Here is a 22,526-nt window from a genome sequence, read left to right as displayed (position 1 = left end):
TGTTTCAATAGTACAAAGCAAGCTCCAGAAAAGCTAGGCTTAACAATACGGTTGTCCCACTTCTTTGTCACCGACTGTAGATTATAGGTCAATGTGATTTATACCTCTCGACAGCCTATTTTATCACCAAGAAACTCATATATGATTGATGTCTCTACAATTTGACGCTACAAGCCAGACGTAATTCGTAAAATAAATAATTTTGTAATTTGCGGCTTTGCTTTACATAGGTGAGTGGGCCACGGTGGATTATTTTGTTGTTCACGGCACCTAATTTTTTTTTATTTTGTGCCTGACATATCTCTGTTATGTTGTTTGAATGGATGATGTTTGATCCTGAAATCCGTGTGACAGATACGTGACCTGTCCTTGTAAGTAAACCATCTACACACAAGGTGTGATCAAAAAATACGGTGAATAATTTTATTAGATACAAAGTAAGAAGTTTACATGGAATTTGATTTAATCTCCTTCAAAATAGTGTCCTTGGCTAGCAATGCACGTATCCCAAGGTTGAATCCATGACTGGAAGACTTCTTTTGGAAGAGCGTTCAGCTGCTTTGTCATGGTAATGTCAATATCAGGAATAATGTCAAAATACTTTCCTTTAAGCAGGGTTTTATTTTTTGGGAAGAGCCAGAAGTCACATGGTGCCTTATCCGTTGAGCACAGCAAATGTCGACAGACAGGAATATTTTTTCGGCCAAAAACTCGGATCAACAGCAGCGTGTGGCAGGGCGTGTTTTCGTAGTGAAGGAGGAAGCCATTTGACCATTGTATCGGCAGTTAAAATATATTTCACGAACCCATACGAGATGTGTAGTTCTTCAAAAAGCTCCCGAATAGTTATTCGCCTGTTTAAACAAATCATTTGTGCTACTTTTCGCACCTTTTCATCTGTTTTTGACGTCGAAGGACATCTCGAACGTTGCTCGTTTTCAACCGATTCCTTGCCTCTTTTGAATCACTCATACACATGTACAGAGTCTTCAGTGACACCGCTTCATTTCCATACCCTGATTTTTGACATTCTGTGAGCTTCTTTGGCACTCTTTTGCAGCCTAGAACAAACATTAATGTTGGCGCGCGACATATACTCTTAACACCTCCTCACTCTTCTGCCTCTGGAAGCCTACTGAAATGTCACAACTCGTTCAGACTAGACACTGACTGTACCAAAGGTTTAGGCTACAAAGTTTACTAGTTGAAATGGATACAGCATCGATAGATGGCACTGTGCAACTACGTTCACCATACTTTTTTGATCACACCTTGTATACATCAGCAAACAAACTTATGTCAGAAAGAATTCTACTGACTTAAAACACACTCCATTATTGGAATTTTATACTTTTGCATAACAAGTAATTGAAAGACAATGAACTAATATGTATAATAATTACAGGTTATAGTAAAAATTGAGACTTTTGATGACCATTACGAAGAAGAGAAACCAGTACTTGGATTCGTACCTGATCCTGAAGGGAAGGAAACTGCAAACAGTGAATTAAACTCACAATCAGGGATCGAAATTAACGAGGTACAACTAAAGCCGGAAGTTGTAATAGAGGAAGAAGAAGAATGTAATGATATCAATAATGACTATAATTCGCAAGACGTTGATACACAGTCACTGCTTGAGGATGAACCAAGTTATGAAGAACTAGAACTACCTGCAGCCGTATCATGCGAATCAAGTACAGATACTTCCACATCACAGAATGCAGATAAAAACAAGAAATGTGAAGGGCCGTCTTCGAGTGTGTAAGTGAATTTTGTTTACATTCAATTCTCGATTAATTTACTAAATTGAATAGGTTGGAATACGTACAAATCAGTGCCAGATTCGGACGTTCCAAATGCGGACATGATTCTTTTCTATTAAAATCTTTCGGAGATACGGACGCGCAGGTGTTACTTAGAATTCCCATGCCTCGATTAGTTAAAATCAGAATTATTTGTCCTAAAAGTGGAAGCAAAGAGTAACATTCAATACTACCAACCAATGCATAAGATCCTTAATTTACATCTATGAAAATAAGACAGATAGGCTGCTCTATGTATATTGTACTTATAACTGTTAACTGATTTGACTAATTGATATCAGCCAAACGTTGGGTATAATGTCTTGTAAACAAATACAATAGTTCATTTTTCTTCTTTCATTTTGGTTTCATTTCGGGAGGAATCTTATACGTCACCAAATACGACAAAATTACTAAATTATCGAACATTCGAAAATGAATAGCCAAGAACAAATAGACTTAGTCGTATGAACGTGCTGATTTCTATTAAAATATTGATTTTAAGCTTAACTGCAAAAATAAATTTTAAATGTTAATACAAAATGATGAGAAAATATCTCTCCAAATCCTGTCCAGCATTTGGAGAAATAAGGACGGTAATTTGATAAGTCAGCCAAACTCTTAAGAAAAGTTATTTACTACTATAGAAACTTATTTACTACTATAAGAACTTATGTACTACTATAAGAATTTCTTATAAGCAATTGCTAACAAATTATAACATTGAGAACTCTTGGATACCCATTATGATAAAAAGTTTGGAATCAGTCCTCTGCATGTTTCTATTATAGATTGGTGGCCTATAATATCTTGTCTATTGACAATGTCGTTCGTATGTTAGACTGTAGCATTTCTTAAAACCAAATTCGAGTGGGTGGAAATGGGAAAATTCCGAGCGCACACGGTGTTTTTCAGACAGAACTGACATGACACAAGTCAGGATCGAACCAAAAACTTCAGACACTAGACGTGAATGTTCAACAGTGAATCACTGTGGGCACGTTAGTTAATTATTGTTTTTGATGTATATGTGTAATGGTCGATAACATGAAGACATGTTTATGAAGTTCTGTCTAGCTAAAACTTAAATTAAACAAACAAGGGAAATTTTCCTAATGTTAGTACTAACAAAATATTTGGTATTTTGTTGTTGCTATTGTTTTCAATCCATAATAGAATTTACATAGCTCAGGAGTGATTATTAAGTCTACATCATTTTTCACATCAAGATACGGGAGACTTCAAAATTAAAAATAAAAAAGAACCTCTGAAAAGAGCATATAAGTCAAGTATATATAATCAAATTAAATTGATTTCGTGATAATATACTTCTAAATGGCCTTGATACGTTTACGATGCAGTTAATGGTATTATAATGTATCGAATGTGTCTTGTGAATTTCACAATTACTGTTACGAGCTCTTATAATACTTAACTGAAAAAATAAGTCTATAAGGATTTGGTTTAAATAAATGCTGAGTTAATTTAATGATATAAGTATGACTATAGTTGCGAAGTAATCAGCGTGTTTTCAATAGAAGCTACGAAATGATACTACATCAGTGTTAGAAACCAAACGTTACGATTAGCTGCCAAAAAGTTTGTGGAAGACGAAATGAGAATGGATAAAATAGCACTGACTAATTTTCCAGTTGAATATATTGCTCTTTACTTTAATATTTTTTTAATATTTTGTTCTTGAAACGAACTTAACGATGGACACACAGACTATAAGCACATACGTACAAGAAAGATCCACAAGGATAAGTACCCCACTTTTTTTTAAGTTTCATAATAACAGAAGACGTATAAATATTGACAACCTCCTCAGTTCGTGTCTTTAAAACGGGGATGAAAAATGTTGAACTGAGAAGATCACCTTCCACTCACCATCTAGAATGAGTGGGAACGTTTACAATTACTAAGCGAGAGGTTAATGATTCAACCATGTCTTTACAGGAAATTACCAAGAAATGACAACTCAGATATCGAATTAATGATTGATGGTTATATTTCTCATAACTTGTGTTGCAGTGTAAATATGTGATGTTCAAATTCGGGTATCTAGAATGTTTGCCAGAAGAGCAACGCATACCAAGCATTGAGCGGTTGATCACTGTTATTAAGGTTACACATACCTCGGGTTTAACTTCAGCTGGTGGTCCTTGGTGGTCCTCTCCTGGTCTGGTCTCTGGATGGGAGATATCGCCAAGTTGATATCTTTATCGGGATTGTGTCTCACTGGTTAAGACACCCTACTGCAGTCATTGGTGACGATGATCTGGTTCAGCTCTGCGTCCAATGTACTCGATAACGAACACCAAAGCTAGTTCGCTAAACGTAAACGATTTGAGACTCCAGTCTCAACTTCTCTCCAACTTCTCAGCCTGATTCGTACTACTGAGTTTCCTCTACCGAGTCGTCCTCCTGCGTCTGACTTTCTGACTCTGAGTCTGAGTCTCTGCGTCTCGAGACCTCTCGTCCCTCCGTTTTTGTTGAACTCTTGTCCCAAGGAATTTGACTGTGTCAACTGACGTCAGGCGCGTGTGCCCTTCTTTCTTCGGGAAAACGAGGTCGCTTCCTTGTTGCAAACAACAACTGCAATACTTGGAATGCTCTGGTCTCGTGATTCTAGACAATTTCTACATACCCGTGAATGTGTTTTCTTGTTCACAATAATTGTACAAATGCAACATATTAAATTCTGTAGATTGCTCTCACTTACACATTTTCAGAATTCAGTTCCTGAATTCTCAGACAGCGAACAATGTGCTTCGATGATTTTAAAAAGCTGACAATACAATCGTACAAATTTAGTGAGAATGGCATTAGTGAGATTATTTAGATTAACATAAATTATTTCCTTGTTTTTACTCCTTCACCAAACAAAAAATAAAATCTTTAATAAAGTTAATATTTCAAAATATACATAAAATTAATCATTAAATATGGGCTCTGCTACATGAAAATACAGGCTCTGCCACAATATTGAACTTTATTAATTTAATCGAGAAATTGCAGTATTGAAATATGGATAATCCTGAGTATGTTATTAAGAGAATGCATAATTAGTAGCAATAATTTTGCCCATCCCCAAACAGCAACCAGATCTGTCCAGACCCAAATAACATTTCTAATATCTTTGTTCTTACGGTTAGAGAATAAGCATTTTGGAAAATTCATACTCTATTAATTAGTAGGCCCTGTTTGTTATTGAATTGAAATATTCCATCCTCTTTGTTATTATTTCAAAACGTTTGGCTAGAAACTTACTGTTTCCCTGCAAAATGTAATGATTCACAAACATGTCAAAATAAACAGTTCTTTCATTCAGGTTGATTGAACAGCAGTAAAATATCAGAAGCAAATCCAGGGTACTGATTCACGAAATGTTCAATACAGTAATAAGTTATAAATTTTCAGCCAAAATAAGCATGTACACCATCGCTGACGTATGAGTTTGTGTTCGATTTGGTTTCAAGAGCATGATATTGACAAGGTAATGGAAGGCCTGGTTATTATTTAAACCTAGAAGAAGAAACTATCTGCTTTACTTATCGGATTATAGCGCAGAATCGATGTAATTAGCTGTTATTTACTTATAATTACATTATTTTTAATGCAATTAGTATACATATATTAAAAGGTGCAAAATGTTTTGACACAGTATGGATGACAAAACACGATGTTTACCTGTTTCAAGTAGAGAGATCTATAAGAATTTTGTATAAATAGAAAGTAAGTTGTGAAAAATACTCCTGCAAGCATTTCTGAATTATTATGAATATGCGACAGTTGTGATCATTTTCTTTTGTGGGTGATTCTCCAAATAAGTGTGCCTTTGACATAACTGAAGATAATTTTGCTTACTGAAGGATATTTTAGCATTCGTACGTACAATACTTTTCTGGAGGATCACTCACAAAAGAAAGTAACAGTAACTGTCGCATATTCATAATAATTCAGAAATGATTGCATTAGTATTTCGAAAAAATACGTATTTTTCACAACTTCTTTTCTATGTATACAAAATTCTTATAAATGTCTCTAATGAGATGAATTTAATATGGCGGCTGTAAAATAGTGTTCCAATGTTTAATATTCTTTCTCATTATTCTTATTAAATCTCTTGTATATACTCTTATTCATTTGAATCATGGGGAAACATAAGTGTGGAGAAATAATATTGCATGGAAAGATAATTTATTAACATTGGTATTAATTTGTTAATACTGTGAAGAAAATATATTTTATATAATAGAGGTGCTAGGTATAAAAATAACTCCAGAATATGATAAGAATATTCCCTTATGTAAGAATCAGCTTATGAGTATACAATCGTATTAAGATAAGGAGGTAATCTCCAAAGTGAGATGGATTTAGTGTGGTGGTTGTTATCCAAAATTGTGTCACATATCTAGACTTTCATTTCATTTTCTTACCTGCGGTGCTGTAATTTATGGTGGCACTGTCCTTACATTCTAGAAGCCTCATCAGTCTTCAAATACTTTTAATGATCACTAGAATAACACATTTCATGTATATTCAACGACATTGCAAGTTTTGGGTGCCAAAGAATTGATTTGATACGGGATAGATGCAAACGCCAAGCATTAAGAGCCTGACTTACTTAAAATAATACAAATATTCCATTTTTCTTTTGCTTGTTTATTCATAAGCGAAAGGAAATAATGAAATGCAACTTACCACAATCATAGATAATGTTATTGTACAACAGAAAATATAAACCTGAAGGATTTTCAGTGTTGCCATCCATAGCAATTACAATGTTGCCGGAAAAACGCCTCTAAAATCTAAGTTACGGCAACGACTAGAGAAACGATCTCAACTGCATTTGGTTATGTTTCATGTTGTTTTGGTTTCCTGTGAACTACTTTTTAAATAACATTATTATTTACTTTTAATAACTGTATGTTAAAATTATTTTGTTTATTACAAACTAAATACAACTCTTATTTAAAACATAATTCACAGGAAACCAAAACAGCATGATACGTAACCAAATGAAGTTGAGTTCGTTCCTCTAGTCGCTGCCTTAACTTAGATTTTAAAGGTGTTGTTATTCTTGCAACACTGTAATTTATATGGATGGCAACACTGAACATTTTTCAGGTTCATGTTTTCTGTTGTAGAATAACGTTATGTATGACTCTGGTAAGTTACATTTCATTATCTCCTTTCACTTATGAATAAACAAGCAAAAGAAAAATGGTAAATTTTGTATTATTTTTAGTAAGGCAGGCTCTTAAAGGTAAAACCAAACAGAAGAGGAGTGCAGGAACGAGTCAACAAGCGCTACTGCATGTCAAATTACTTAGAAATTGACAAGTATTCTGAAGAAATTCAGCTAACGAAGAAGAGCTCTTTAATCTACTTGAAACTTTAACAGTTAATACCATAAAAAAATACAAAAATTGTAACCACTTCACGAAAAGTGAGGAAGAAATTAATGGAAACTACTGCTGCAAGTTCCTTAACTGAATGACTTATCCTGGTCATGAAGAAGCTAGTCTAAGGATAAAACTGCATCTCGAGAACATGGAAGGAAACGAATTGATAAACATTGTTATATGCTTTGTGAACACAGAGAGACGAAAAGTCAAGTTGGGCATAGATTCTCTTATAAAAAGGTACTACTGTATTTCCATTCATATCTAAACCTCAAAATTCCATCCCTGACAATATTTTAAACATTTTAGAAACATTCGTAATGTTGTAACAGCCTAATTGTCAATAATGCAAGATAAGAATTTTGGCAAAAAATCGTCCTCTTGAAAATCTACCACCAACCAAAGATACACTACAAGGTGCTGTAAATAGTGTTTTCCAAATGGACACATTTGGGGACAAGCAGACGAGCATGAAATATGTCTTTTTTTCTCCAAACGAATGAGAATGGTGGTTGGATAAAGAAAAGTAAAATAGTCGAATTTGCCACTTGTTAATACAATATAGTGCAAAGTCTGTAACACTAAGTGTGGCGGCTGTAGAGAGGTTGGATTATCTTGCTCATTATTATGCAACTGCAAAAACGAATTTGACAAATGACATTATACAGAGTGGGCCACATAAAAGTAACCCCTCCGAGTAACATCAGAGACAAGCAAATGATTATGTGTAATCGTCAGAGTAATTCTGGTTGTTGACAGTGTACTGCCCGATGCGCAGTTTTTAGGGGTTTGTTTCTGTCTGGTGCCAGCGTTTCACCTTATGTGCAGTTGTTTAGTTGGAATTCTCTGTCTATTCAGTTTTGGTAAACAAGTCGCATCGAATAGATGGCGTTTTCCGTGCAGCAATGAATTGTAATATTGCAAGAATGCATGCGGATGAGATCAGTTAAGAATACACAAGTGTTCAGAACCTGGTGCAAAACCTGATCTTATAAGGTGCAGTCCTATCAAGAGGAATATTCTTATCATAATTAGCAGTTTTCTTATGATTTAAGTCGTGTAGCGCCTCCACTAATAATTATATTCTGATATTTAGAACATACTTAAGTAGAGTTTGATAGATGTTTTTTCAGCTAGTTTAGCTCCATGCTGAAAGTAGTAGTCAGGGCGATACCCAAGGTTTGTCAGGTCCGTGGAGTTTTTTTTTTTTTTTTTTTTTTTAAATCGACCACTTTCCAGGAGACTCACCCCTGTATGGCATTACGAAAATGTGAGATGTGACAAATGCAGCCAGGTTGTAAATCATCTTAAACATTAACCTGAAATATACTCTGAAAATTTGAAAAGCTTGTATCAAATTTAGAATTAATATTTGATATTGAAACTAAAACTCAAAGCATTTTATTTCTATAGTGATCTTCGAGAGACATGAAATGCACAATGCTTAAATTGAGACCAATGATCGTGTGTACTGACTGTTGAAATAGTATGCAGTTTTAATAATTTTCAGTTGATGTTAAATATAAAATATAATTAATATGCCTTGGTATTATACTTGTAATTTGTTGTTTATACCAAGTGGTTGTGATAGGGTATAAACAACGGATTCGTAGATCCCATAGTCTCCGACTTTTAGGCTCCCCTCAAGCAATTGTTACTGTGCTTATTAGGAAGCATTTGGCTGCGTAGAAGTCGAAACCAATTTTCTTCATGATATATGAAGAAAATTGTAATTTCCCTTCTTTGATCGTTTCCATGTATTAATAATATAATTCTTATCTCTACAAAAAATAAATAAAATATAAAATATAAAAAACTTAAAGTTACTCTAAAATTATTATCTTAATGAGGAAGTTAAGAGGAATCGTGGGATATTATATCTAAAATAAAGCAAAACTTTATTAATTGAACTCAAAGCAACTTTAATCTGAAATAGAACAATGTATTATGATTAACTCCGATATGCTCTAATCTTTTAATTTATTCCTTTTGTGCTTTAAAAAGACTTTAGTATGATCTACTTTATAGGATATTTCTTTTCTTAGTACTGCTGCAGCACAGAATAAAGATGTTTATAAATATTCACCTGTTTTAAAATATACAAGTGAACTTTGCCTTACACTTCGTGCAATATTTTCAAAATCTCTGTAAATATCTTGTACAATTTGAAACAAAATTTGATACACACATGGTATTTTTCCAAAACCATCTTTTTCATAATACCTCATAATCGCTACAGGTACGGGACAATTTCACTTCAACACGCACAGTCTCACAATGATACAATGCAGGATGATGTAGTTACAGTTAAAGTGCTTGGAAAGAATCGCACTACGCAGTGCTGGCAAGGAAAATTCATGGACAGTTTCGTTGATCGTATTTTTGAAAGTTTGGTTTCTTTCTGGAAATATCTTGTATGTCTCCTTGAATATAACAGATTATTTGTTTTATTAGACTAGTATATTTTTGCAACCATATTCTATCAATTTTAATAAGGTTCATTAAAAAATAACATAGTTTACTTTTTCAGAGTTTTGTTGTTCATAGTTTCACGATTGAAGTGAGATAACTGTATTTTTCCTTTAACTTGTTTATTTGTAAGTTCATTGAGTTAAATGGCATGTTTTCAATGTAATATTCAAAATATAAAAAAAGTTCCGTGGTTTATTTGTAGGAAAACAGCTATTACTGATTCAGTCTTCCAGTCTAACTTTCGTCAGAAAAAAACACAAAAAGTTCGTAGTTCGGACAAAGTTCTCAAGAATTCCAAAGGTGGCTTCAATATTGTAGTCAAAACAGGAGATGGATTACAACAAAGTCCCAACAAGAAGCGAGGAATTAAGTACGTAAATTGTGAAATATGTGGAAAAACATACAAGAAACAACATTTAAAACGACATCTATTTGTACATAGTACTACGAGAAATTTTGAGTGTGAAATCTGTTTTAAAACATTCAAATCACCGGAAAATTTAAAAAGTCATATGCGAGTTCATGACGAACAGAACGGAAATTTTATGTGCTCGTTTTGTCAAAAGACTTACGCATCTGAAAGTTATTTAAAACTTCACATAAAGGTACACTCACAAGAACCTAACTATTATTGTCGTTTTTGTAATAAGGGATTTTATAAAAGATTCAGTTTACAGATCCATGAGAATGAACATACAAGTGAAAAGATTTACGAATGTGATGTGTGCAATGCTCAGTATGTTTCTTATTCGACTTTCCACACACACAAAAGAAAGCATAGGAGTGATATTTATATCTGTGATTTCTGTGACAAGACTTTTACAGAGAAGAAAATACTGAGAAGGCATCTTCAAGTGCATAGTTCCCTACTTACTGGCGATTCAGTGTCTAAAGTTACTTTTGTGTGCGATGTATGTGGTAAGACTTTCGGATCACAGGGCTCACTCAAGGATCATACAAGAATACACACTGGGGAGAAACCTTATGTTTGTGAAGTGTGTGGTAAACGGTCGCGCACCACCACATTGCATGCACAACATTCGAGAATACACACAGGAAAAAAATCGTATACATGTAGTTATTGTGGCAAAAGATTTACTCAACGCACTCCTCTTGTCATTCATCAAAGATCTCATACGGGTGAGCGACCGTACAAATGTCCAGTGTGTTCTAAGTCATATGCTTCAAATTCAGCGTTGAGCACACACAAGAAAAGTCATATGAATGAATAGAGAAATGCTTTGTTTCCTTTCTTTCTTTCAAACCCGGAACTGAATGTACCGGATTTTAGTATCTCTTTCAGCACTGACAAGGGAAGTAGGTGAAGTGGTACGTGGGGATTTGCATGTGTTATACATCGTTGGCACCAAGTACACCTCACATGTGAAACATCTCGCTTCAGGGGGGCCTGTAGGGGGCGTGGCGACCATTTAAAGATCTACACAAGGTATGTTCCGAAACCAGAAAACGTGGATAAAATAGAAAACTATGATGTAATTGTGTTAAGATGTGATATATATAGGTGTAAAAGATACCTGAATACAAATATGAAACCAAATGTTTCCAAATCAAAATGACGGACACAAATTACAAAAGACAAGCTATGGATCTGAAATTGGGAATATAGAGAGGTTCGACGTCGTTATATATGAATCGGATACCAAGAGTGTAAATTTCAAAATAGCGGATCCAAAGTGGGGGACAAAATGCAAAACACTGCTATGGAACTGAAAGCTGGTAGGTAGAGGTTTTCGTGGTCGCAGAGTACGAATTCAATGTTAAAAGGGCAAAATGCAATATGACGGATCCAATATGGCACATAAAAAGTGCAAAAAATATGTACAGAACGGACATATGTGATTCTTACAAATATAGTAGAAAAATACGTATATTACATAACGAGGCAAGTAGAGGCAGGTGATGTTTACAATAAACAGTGAGCGTGTTTTGCTATACAGTCATGTCAAAATTGAGTTACGGAATGCAAAGTAGGTTTTGTAGCGCACATAAAAGTTTTGTGATACGAACAGATTGCAATCATAGTCAAGAATTATATCATTACGAACTCCCTACCCCGCCCTAGGAGAGATACGCGGGGATCAGCGTGTGTTATATATCGTTGGGAAGCTCACATCAAGTTCACTTTACATCTGTATAAGATCTCGCTTGAATGGCGCCTGTAGGAAACGTTGCAATTATTTGCAGATACCATCTGAAAATCCGAACATTGACAGTTGACAGTGAAAAGTGGAGTTTAAAAGATCATTATGATTCCACAACTTTCTTTCCTCTATCACATTATGCCGTGTACATTTGTGAACCATGTGTATGGCAAATGTCCATTCTCATGAGTATGGATGGTGCCGACACCGAGACTAGTCGCTATCTCGTCTCGAATTCGAGATCGAGATGTGCTTTTCCAAATTGATGCGAGACCGAAACGGAGCCCAGGATCATCTCGATACACATATGCCCATTCTGTACATTTTTTTTTTCACTTTTTGTCCGCCATTTTAGATCCATCATATTGCAGTTTGCACTTTTAACATTAAATTCACACTCAGCGACTACGAAAACCTCTACCTATCTGCTTTCAGTTCTATAGCAGTGTTTTGCATTTTGTCCGCCATCTTGGATCCCCCATGTTGAATTCTACATGTTTCGTAACCGGTTCATACATAGCGACGTCGAATATATCTATATATTCAATTTCAGATCCATAGTTTGTCTTTTGTAATTTGTGTCCGCCATTTTGATTTGTAATCATTTGATGTCTCATTTCGTATTCAGCTAAGTTTTACACATATATATACCACATCTCAAAACAATTACATCATAGCTTTCTAGTTTGTCTACGTTTTCTGGTGGTTCGGAGCGTGCCTTGTTCGGATCTTTAAATGGTCCCCACGCTCCCTACAGGCGCAATTCAAGCGAGATATTTCACATGTGAGGTGTACTCGGTGTGTCTTTTCCAGTGATATATATAACACGTGCAAATCCCCACGTACCACTTCACCTACTTCTCTTGTGAGGCTATATAACTTAATATAGGATCCGAACCACATATGAGCTCCCACCGAAAATTAAACCCGGCTCTCCTGCGTCAAAGACGCGTACGCTAACCATATTGCCTAGTTAGTTCTCAATTTTAATAAGAGGCTTTGGTGTGTACTTGTGAATGGTAGGAACTCTTTGAGTGTTACACTTCTACATAGATACCAGAGTTGTCCTACAAGTTCCGTATATGTAGAAAAGCGTCAAATGAATTCTAGAAATACCAGTGCTATATTGGTCAGTATCACGTGTGGGTGTCAAGCATGTCTCTTATGCAGCTAAGGGATATTTTGAGATTTCTGTTACATGCATGATGTTTTACTTTTGTTCTTGTGTTTTACGTGTCCAATATGTAGATCGCTGTAAATACATGTTTTATACATTATGTTGAATTGTAATATATTGTCAGAGGAACTTGGAATGGTTGCTGGTAGTATTGGTTTGTTGGTAGTGTATATGGTAATTGTGAGAGTAGGAGTAGCTATTTCATGGTAGCTTGGATAGCTTCTATTTTTGTTTTAATCTTTGGATGTTGGGAGGGAAGACATGAAATATCTTCTTAGTGCTGTTTTTGAGTGAGTTGCTGTTTTTTATTTTCCTATGTAGGTTGCTGATTCTCAATAGTGCTGAATTTAGATTAGTGAAGTTTGTGTAGTGTTGATGTTTTTTAGTTACTGTGAGCCACCCTGTAGTCTTTCAGGTAGTCCAGAACTGGTTCTATGTAAATTTGTTGCAATTTTTGTAGTCAGATGCAAGCTAAGAGAAAGGTAGCTGATGTGATTATACTGATTTCAATTCCAGTATAGCAACTATCTTTCTGTTTTTCAAATGCTTCCACTCTGTATTGTTGATAGTTGAGATCTATACCTGAGACTGTTCACTTGTTCTAGATCTTGGGAAGGCAGGAGCCCTCTCTACTGTATTGAATATATACTGTATAATGTTGGAGAAATTAATACTGTTTTTGTAGTGTTCCATTGATCTCTTCTATCTTATTTTCCATTGAGTACTTTGCATCATAACAGCTGTAGGCCGGACTTAAGGTCCTTAAGTTGTTTATGTTTCTTTCTCTGTTTGTGCTGTATATCTGCCGTTTTCTAATTGTAGTTTCAGAGCTCTCCGCGTAGTATTTTAACGTCTTTTGTAATGCTCATGTTGGTTTTGTAGATATTCTTTCGAAAATCGTCTTCTAGTTTAAGACTGGAAAATGTGAAATGAAACTGTATATTAGTTTTTGTATGCATCTTTAGAAGCGGAGGAAATCGAGTGGTTTTTCTTTAAAGAGTCAGAGTTATGTGGTACCAGTATTTGCTTATATAGTGGATAATGAATGATATCAATAAAACGGAGAAGTTACTCATTATTCCCAATTTTGTAGTAGTTACTCGCATTGGTATCAATAAAAAGAGAACTGAGCACTAGTCGTCTCGGCTGACCTCGGAGAAGCCCCGCCCTTTTGAAGTAACCACACCTTTATTCTCAAGCCAAGTAACTACTCCGCGTTTGATATCAATAAAAATCCAAGACTCCGCTGTGATGCTAGTAACTTGTCCAAATTTGTGGAGCAAGCTAAATAGGTGACTCCGTGCAAATTATGACAGAGTATATGATTGTTTTGCTACGTAGAAAAACTAATAAACCACATACAAATGTTGGAAATGTATATTACAAAAAGCATTATAGGTTTATGAAAGAAAATGTAGAGTGGTTAGCGCAACTTTTTTTTTTTTTTTTTTTTTTTTTTTTTTTTTTTTTTTTTTTTTTAGGTGAATCAACCGAAATTAGGGGTGGTGCACTACGTAATGACGAAAAGATACGGGTTTTCTTGCGTTACGTGAGTGATCCGGGATTCCAGGTCGGAATGTTAGGGGATCTGGTGTGGCTCAAAGTACTGTGTCTATGACTACTACAAGTGTAACGGATGCGATTGTTGCAAAATCTGAAAATGGATTGTTTCCGGAAGTGTGCGTAATATGCAAACAGCAAAGCCAGAGTGGCAAAAACAATATACATTTTCGGGTGCTATCGGAGCACTTGACTATACACACGTGGCAATAAAGAAACCTAGTATTTTGGATACGAATACGTTAATAGAAAGAGCTCATTCGTGGCTAAGCGGTTAGCGTACATGCCTTTGGCATAGGGAGCTCATGGGGTTCGGATTCCACGTTAATCAGTGCGTTCCGTCTCATATAGGCACGCTACTGAAAAGGACGTTAAACTCAAAATCAAGTCAACTCAACGTTTATAGGAAGGATGTATACATGAAAATGTATTTTGTTTATGTCAAGGCGAAAGGGGACACGTATGATGTGGAAAACGCAATTAGATGAACGTGCTTTATGACGTAAGTGGCTGGACTTTTTTTTCTTGTATTTTTAAGGAACAAAGGAGCCAAGTGTCTGACTTCGTTCTTAAAGCCAAACAATGTACAAAGACCTTGGACAACACGTGATATGCGCTTGTCGTGTTAATCTTGATATTGCTGGATTCGAATCAACATCCATCAGCTCCAATAGGTTCATCCCCATGGTTTCAGTATTACTTTCTTGTTTCCCGTTTTTTATTTCCCTTCTTTTTAATTTTTGTTTTATTCTCGCTCGAATATTAAAGATTCTCTTTTGGATTTATGTCAGTCGTAGATGTATTTGACATTTCGTTGCATTTCACTGTAATTACCTTCAAAGTTTCGGCTTTCCTTCGTTTACTTTCTGGTAGCTGTGGCTTTGAAAGTACCACTGGAAACTTTTACAATATCCACAAATGCACTTTGATTGAAACTGTCGTTGCTACTTGCCCGTTCCAAGGCGTTTAGGATATTACGCCAGAGATTAAAAACAACGAAATGACCGCGCGACGGATGGGAGAAATGAGTAGCTACTTCTTTTATTGATACGACTCAGTGCTACGTGCAGAGGAACCGCGAGTAAACGTTCATAAATCTGGAGCAGACTAGACCTGAGTAGTAGCTTGTTTTATTGATACGAAATTGAGGGAGGAGATTACTTCAGGTGTAGTTACTCCGATTCTCGAGCAGGACTTCTCAGGAGTAGTTACTTATTTTTATTGATATCACCCAATGTGTATGTGTCCTGTAATTTTCTTGGTTGATTTCATGGTAGCTGTCTTTCTCTGATAGGATGGAAGTAGATGGAAATATCGCTGTTTTGGAGTAGGGGAGGATTGATGTAAATCAATCTGATTTAAATCGCCTGATTTTTTAAAAATAAAAATCGTTAATTTAAATCAAATTCCGAAATAAATTAATTTGATGTGAAAATAAGTGAAATACCGTTTATGTTCTGTTATTTCGAAGCAGAAATATAATTCTAAAACTGCCAGATCGTATAAAGTATCAAATTTTAGAGCAATTGAATCATACCGGACTGAAGTCAGGTCATGTTATATGCTAGGCTTCTAAAATATTACCTCGCAATGTCCCTAAGTGCAATGTATTTTGTAATTCAAAATTATACAAAAAAAAAAAAAAAACTTACAAAATTTCGTATAGTATTATTAATTTTTCATGTAGTTTTTTAATTCATGTTACAGAATACAGACAAATTGCTATTTCGACTACGGCACTTACACTTTAGCTTTTCCTTCATGAAGCTCCAGGGGTTTTCAATCGGCTCCATATCAGGTCTATTGCCCGGCTACGGAAGAACACTAATTTCGTTGTTCTCGAAGAATTGCCACAGTTTTGCCTCGGTGGCATGGGACTCCATCGTGCATAAAGATGAAGTGTGCGTCATCAAACCAGATTGCAGTCTGGGGAAGCAGTTCTTCTTGAAGAACTTGTAGGTATTGGTCGTGCTTCATTGTTCCCTCTATTTTATGCAGTTTCCCAGGCCCGAAGACAAACATCACACCCCAGACCATGACAAGTAGAATGCCTCACTGCTGGACGCATTCCAACTTGAATTCCTTCCGAGGTCGACGTCGTACATATTGTAAACATTCATCAGACACGAAGACACATGATTCATCACTGAAACATGTATTCTCCAATCATCAGCAGTCCAATGTTCTAGGCCTCGTGTCCATTCGAGGTGCTTCTTTGCCATGATTGCAGTAATTTTTTGCTTTCTTTCTTGGCCTGAGTGCTTTTATTCCCTCAGCACACTATCCTTCGAACATTTTCAGGATAATTGTCTACACCATATTCAGCCATTTTTATGCTTAAGTCTCTAGAAGTTGCGTTTCTGTTTCCCAGAGCTAATCTTTTTAGTTTTTTGATACCTCTTAGCGATAGCTTTGGATTTGGCCCACACTTCCCAAGCCTATTTTGCTGATACATTTGCTTCTTGCAACTGAGATTTTACTCACAGATTTTTGCTCTACCCCAACTCTAATAGCAATTTGTCGTTACTTATATCTTCCTTCCGCCAAAAGTGTTTTGACAACTTCCACCTTAGGCGAAGAAAGGTCTCTGGCTTTTCAAATTATGCCGCGATTAAAGGACTTCATAGAATAATAGATTAATACACAAAACACGTCAAGATCACATTAAACTGGCCCATTCGAACTGTTGAACACTTTGAATGTCGTAACTGCTTACGACTGCAACCACAATAGTTCAGATTGTAACTTGTTGTTAGAAACCACAATAGCTGTCTACAACTGAAATACCACTTTCAGAACTCTCCCCTCTCTACTAATGCCATGTGCTGTTCAAGAGTGATATCACCACTTCAAGTGTACAGTAAACAAATGAAGGATCCTATATTGGTGGTTTAAACCATTAAATTACATGTTCTAGAACTCCGAAATTAAGACTGCAACATCAATTTCGCATTTTTCGAGGGTCTGTCTAATAATTTGAACATGTCTATAGCCATTTAATACACTGCTGGTGTTATCTTCTTATATTAGCTCTATATACAGGGTGCGGCACGTAAAACCGGCCCGTAAAGTGAACACATAAAATGAAATGTAATGTATTGAATATGATTAACTAAACACATAAATGAAATGTAATGTATTGAATATGACTAATCACCTTCACAGCAGGTGCTGAAAGTGTCCTCCGCCCACTTCAACACACATGTGAGCACGATTGAGGAGATTCATATATACCCTTATCAGTTCTTGTGTTGTAATGCTATTGGTGACATCCTGGATCCTGGTCTTGAGTTCTTCAATTGTGTGTGGATTTGTTTCGTATACTCTTCCCTTTAACAGTCCCCATAAGTAAAAGTCACACGTGGACAAGTCTGGTGACCGAGGAGGCCACAAGCCTTTGTTGATTGTCCTCTCTGGTGTAAACATCTCATGCACAAGGGACAATGATGCAGCTGATGTGTGGCATGTGGCACCGTCCTGCTGAAAGTAACATAACTGACGCTCCTCTTCGGTCAAGTGTGTATAAAACTCCTCCAGGATTCCCATATACACGTCACTGTTCACTGTCGTCTCAAAGAATATGGGCCCAATAACGCGTGTGGCGGAAATGGCACACCAAACACCAATCTTCTCATCATGCAAGGGTACCTGGTGGGTTGCGTGTGAATTTTCTGTCGACCAATACCGGTTGTTTTGGGAATTTACGTACCCAGACAGGTGGAACCACGCCTCGTCACTCATGATGAACATTAGTGGATCCAAGAAACCACTGGCAACATTGCTTAACAGCCATGAACAGAAATGCACCCTCTTCTGCAGATCAGGCTCCTTCAGTTCTTGCACAACACTTATCCGGTACGGTTTTAACTTCAGTCCCCTTAAAACACGTCTGCAACTTCTCTCACTCGCATGAACCTGTTGACTCAATCTCCTGGTTGACTTTCGAGGACTTCTTGTCATTATCTCCTCCACCTGCATCTTTAATTCAGGTGTGCAGACAGATAGTCGTCTGTTCCTGGGAGCATTTTGAACCGATCCTGTACGCCGCCATTTTTCAATCAATTCCTGAATGGTGCTTTTTGCTGGCACAGAAGGCCTGGAAGTTTCTCCCGAAACAAATTCTTTGTTTTCACAAAAGATCCAGTGAGAATGAACCCTTCAACAATGGCAACACGCTCGGGTATCGAATACGGCATTATCACACACTGACACTCACCCGGCTTAACACAACGAGGCCTTTTTCTCAACTGGTTTCGACAAGTTTCACTGGCTGCGGCTGCACGTGACTGCTGCAGGTCACGTAAGTCGACCCGACCTCGACACGCCATCTCTTGGTAGGAAGGTAGATTATTTAAGTGTTGCCAAAAAACACAATATACCAGAATATTACGACGGGCCGGTTTTACGTGCCGCACCCTGTATATTGCTTAATATTAAGAACATTAGTATTAGTACTGACTTATATAAAACATTTGATAGGATTGTTATCTATGAATAAAACTGGTACTTAGTACATTTTTTAACACTAAACACAGTTTAGTAGTGAAGAAACTGTGTTTGATCCCCCCATGAACCTTATTAGTGCTCCTGACTACAGTGGCGGATCATGGCCAGGGCCGGGGGCCTCGGCCCCCAATTTTTTTTCTGTGGCAAAATAATTTAAGAAATTGTTTATATATCTGGTGTAGTAAAAAGTAATCCATTATTTTGCCAATAGATGGCTTCAGTGATCTGTATCTCGCGTTGTAGAAGTCTGATCGGGTTCAACGAGATGGCGTTCAAACGATGAGATTGCGTACTACAAACACTGTTCAGATAGTTGTGATGAGTTGACTCAGTGTTGTGTGAGCGCGAGTCAAAATGGACACTAGCAAAGAGAAAATACGCTATATTTTACAGTTTTTCTTCGATAAAGGAGAAAAGGCAATCCAGGCGGCTGCAAATGTGAATAGTGTTTATGGTCCTGATCTGTAACAGCCAATCACGCGCAATTTTGGTTTCGTCGATTCCGTTCCAGTAATTTTGAAGTCAAAGATGCACCACGCACCGGAAGGCCAAGTGTCGAAAATGTCGATAAAATCATGGACATTGTCATGTCCGACCGTCATGTAAGCACTGTATCGATTGTCCAAGAGCTAAACATTGCACAAAAAACCGTGTGGAAACATTTGCGTAGGGCTGTATACAAAAAGATGCTTGTTGTATGGGTGCCACACGAGTTAACGCAAGAAAACCTCATGGACCGAATTTCCATCTGCGAATCGCTGCTGAATCGCAACAAAATCGACCCATTTCTGAAGCGGTTGGTGACTGGCGATAAAAAGTGGATCACTTACGACAACGTCACGCGAAAACGGTCGTGTCGAAACGCGGTGAGCCGGCGCAAACGGTGCCCAAGGCAGGATTGACGGCCAGGAAGGTTTTGCTGTGTGTTTGGTGGTATTGGCAGGGAATTATCTACTATGAGCTGCTCACCTACAGCCAAACCCTTAACTCGGAACTGTACTGTCAACAATTGGACCGTCTGAAGGATGCAATCGCCCAGAAGCGGCCCGCTTTGGCCAGTAGGAGAGACATTGTGTTCCATGAGGACAACGCCAGGCCACACACATCGATAGTGACTCGCCAGTATTTCCAAGAGCTTGGTTGGGAGGTTCTTATGCATCCACCTTATAGTCCGGACCTGGTACCGAGTGATTACCATCTGTTCCTGTCCATGGCAATCACGTTTGCTGGTGAAAAAGTCGCTTCAAGAGAGGCTTGTGAAAATCGACTGTCTGAATTTTTTTTGCCGCTAAGAACAAGGGCTTCTATGAGAGAAGCATCATGATATTACCTTCCAAATGACAACAGGTTGTCGAACAAAACAGTGACCTAAATCGGATCATTCTAACTATGGTAAGTCAAGCCTTCAATGTCATGACAAAATGATGGATTACTTTTTACTACGCCAGATATTTTTGAAAGTTTATATATACCTATCATAGTCTGGATACTGGTTGCTCCCCCAGTTTTTACCTTCTAGATCCGCCACTGCCTGACTATAAAGTCTGAATTCAACACTGCTAGGGACCTATAGTTCAATGTAGATTTTTGACCATTTTAGTACCCAGCGGAGTTCGAACTCTTAACTCTCTTGATACAAGGCGATGAACTTAACTATTACTGAACCTGAGAAATCACCATTCCTTATTTAAGACGAAAATCCTTTGTTTGTGCATCCGTTTTTTTCCCCTCAGATAATAGGAGCGTATTTCAGGAGGCCAGATCTCCTCTCCGAGACTTAAATAATTTATACATTTTACATTACTTTAGACAAAATTTACGTATTTTATATGTACTTCGTGCCGCAAGCTAGTTCCGGACCGCCCGATGTTTAAAATATGTCCCTGCCAAATACCAATAACTTTTGTAATAATAATAATAATAATAATAATAATAATAATAATAAAGTGCCATTTTAATAAATGTTGCTGTAGTTGTTCCTTAATGCTTAAGAAACATTGTTTGGGATTGAAATAGGTTAACGATTGGGGATTAATTCAAAATTCAACTGCAATACTTTCACTTAAATGGCTTAATTAACATTTAATACTAATTCAGTTCGCGACTTGTATTATACGAGGAAGATGCGATTTAAATCATAAAAGTCAACATTTTTTAAATCAAGATTCTTTCCAGCTTGGAAATTATTTTCTTCTTTTGATGTGTCTGCGGCTGGAGGATTTGTTGTTCTAATTTTCTTCCTACCATGGTGAAACGTGTTTGTGAATGTAAGGGTTGTATTCTTCAGTATAGATTATGTATGTAGATTGATTCAGGTGTAGAACTTTCTCGTGGTTATATGGTTAGCGTACAAGTTTCCGACCCGGAGACCCGTTCTTGATTCCCGCTAGAAGCTCATGCAGTTCCGATCGAACATTAAGCTCGGAAGGTCCTCGTTCCATATAGCCTTGGTCTAACGGGACGCCGAACTCCAAATAAACCAATCAAGGAGGTATAGAATATGCAAATATGGACTATAGTTAAGTGAAAATTATACAAATTCTAATAGACCCGGGTTCGATTCTCGGCGGGAGCTCATGTGATTTGGATCCCACATTAAGCTAAAGGTCCATGTCTCATATAACCACGCTGCTGAATGGGACGCTAAACTAAAAATCTAATCTAATCTAATAGCTTACATACAGATAGTTAACAAAATAATAGAAACACCTTCAAAAAGTACAGCTTTACCAGATAGATATGGAGTTGCAGTAGGGGTGGCCAGAAAACTTCGAATCCGGCTTACCTGGTTTCGGATTCAGTGAGAATTGGGTACCCGGTTCCAAAACCGAAAATTGGGTACCCAGATCCAGAACCCAAAACCCGGTACCCAGCTCCAGCACCGACAATCGTGTACTCCAATTCGAATCCGAATATCGTATACATAAAACAGAGCTGGATATCAAGAAAGGTGTTCAAATTCAAAGAAAAAAATATAAATTTGAAAATTTATTTATTTATTTAATATACAACACAACAGGCTTAGTGCCCAATTGTAGTGTTGTGTACATACAGTAAATGTTACATACATAAAATTCTTAATTATTTCTATAGAAAATTTCTTGTTTTAAATATGATCAGAGCCTGTTTTCTGATAAACTAAATACATCCACTTTATCAAACTTATTTACAATGTCATTATATAACGTACACAGCCTCCACATAGGGGATTTAAATAATATATTGCTTCTGGCTTTCGCACAATAAAATGTACCTGTATTCTCTACTCTGGTTTTGCTAGTGGGAATCCGCAGTGATATTTTCGAGACCAACTCCATACAATCAATATTATTTAATAGCTTGTATAAGAATAACAAGCCTAACATCCATCTTCTTTTTTCTAAAGTTTGAAAATTAAAATTGTTTACTAGATCATTGTAGGAAAAATATTTGG

General features: G+C 36.7%; 1 protein-coding gene across 11 annotated transcripts in view; it reads left to right on the top strand.

Annotated features, from left to right (window-relative positions):
* LOC145663080 (uncharacterized) overlaps positions 1 to 22,526 on the top strand; it is an 85,822-nt gene that overhangs the window by 25,627 nt on the left and 37,669 nt on the right. For 10 of the 11 annotated variants that reach the window (XM_081729312.1, XM_081729310.1, XM_081729308.1 and 7 more), the window contains 2 exons: positions 1,406 to 1,764; positions 9,891 to 14,468. In XM_081729312.1, coding sequence (XP_081585438.1) covers positions 1,406 to 1,764; positions 9,891 to 10,920 — 1,389 coding nt within the window. In that variant the 3' untranslated portion in view covers positions 10,921 to 14,468. Of the gene's footprint in view, positions 1 to 1,405; positions 1,765 to 9,890; positions 14,469 to 22,526 lie in introns of those variants that run through there. The other variant, XM_081729313.1, reaches the window with a different exon arrangement.

This window comes from Thermobia domestica, chromosome 10 (assembly GCF_964235325.1).
Source record: "Thermobia domestica chromosome 10, izTheDome1.hap1.1, whole genome shotgun sequence".
In the NCBI taxonomy this organism is placed as follows: domain Eukaryota; kingdom Metazoa; phylum Arthropoda; class Insecta; order Zygentoma; family Lepismatidae; genus Thermobia; species Thermobia domestica.
The sequence above is the reverse complement of the archived record's forward strand: the minus strand, read 5'-3'. Positions and strand labels throughout refer to the sequence as shown.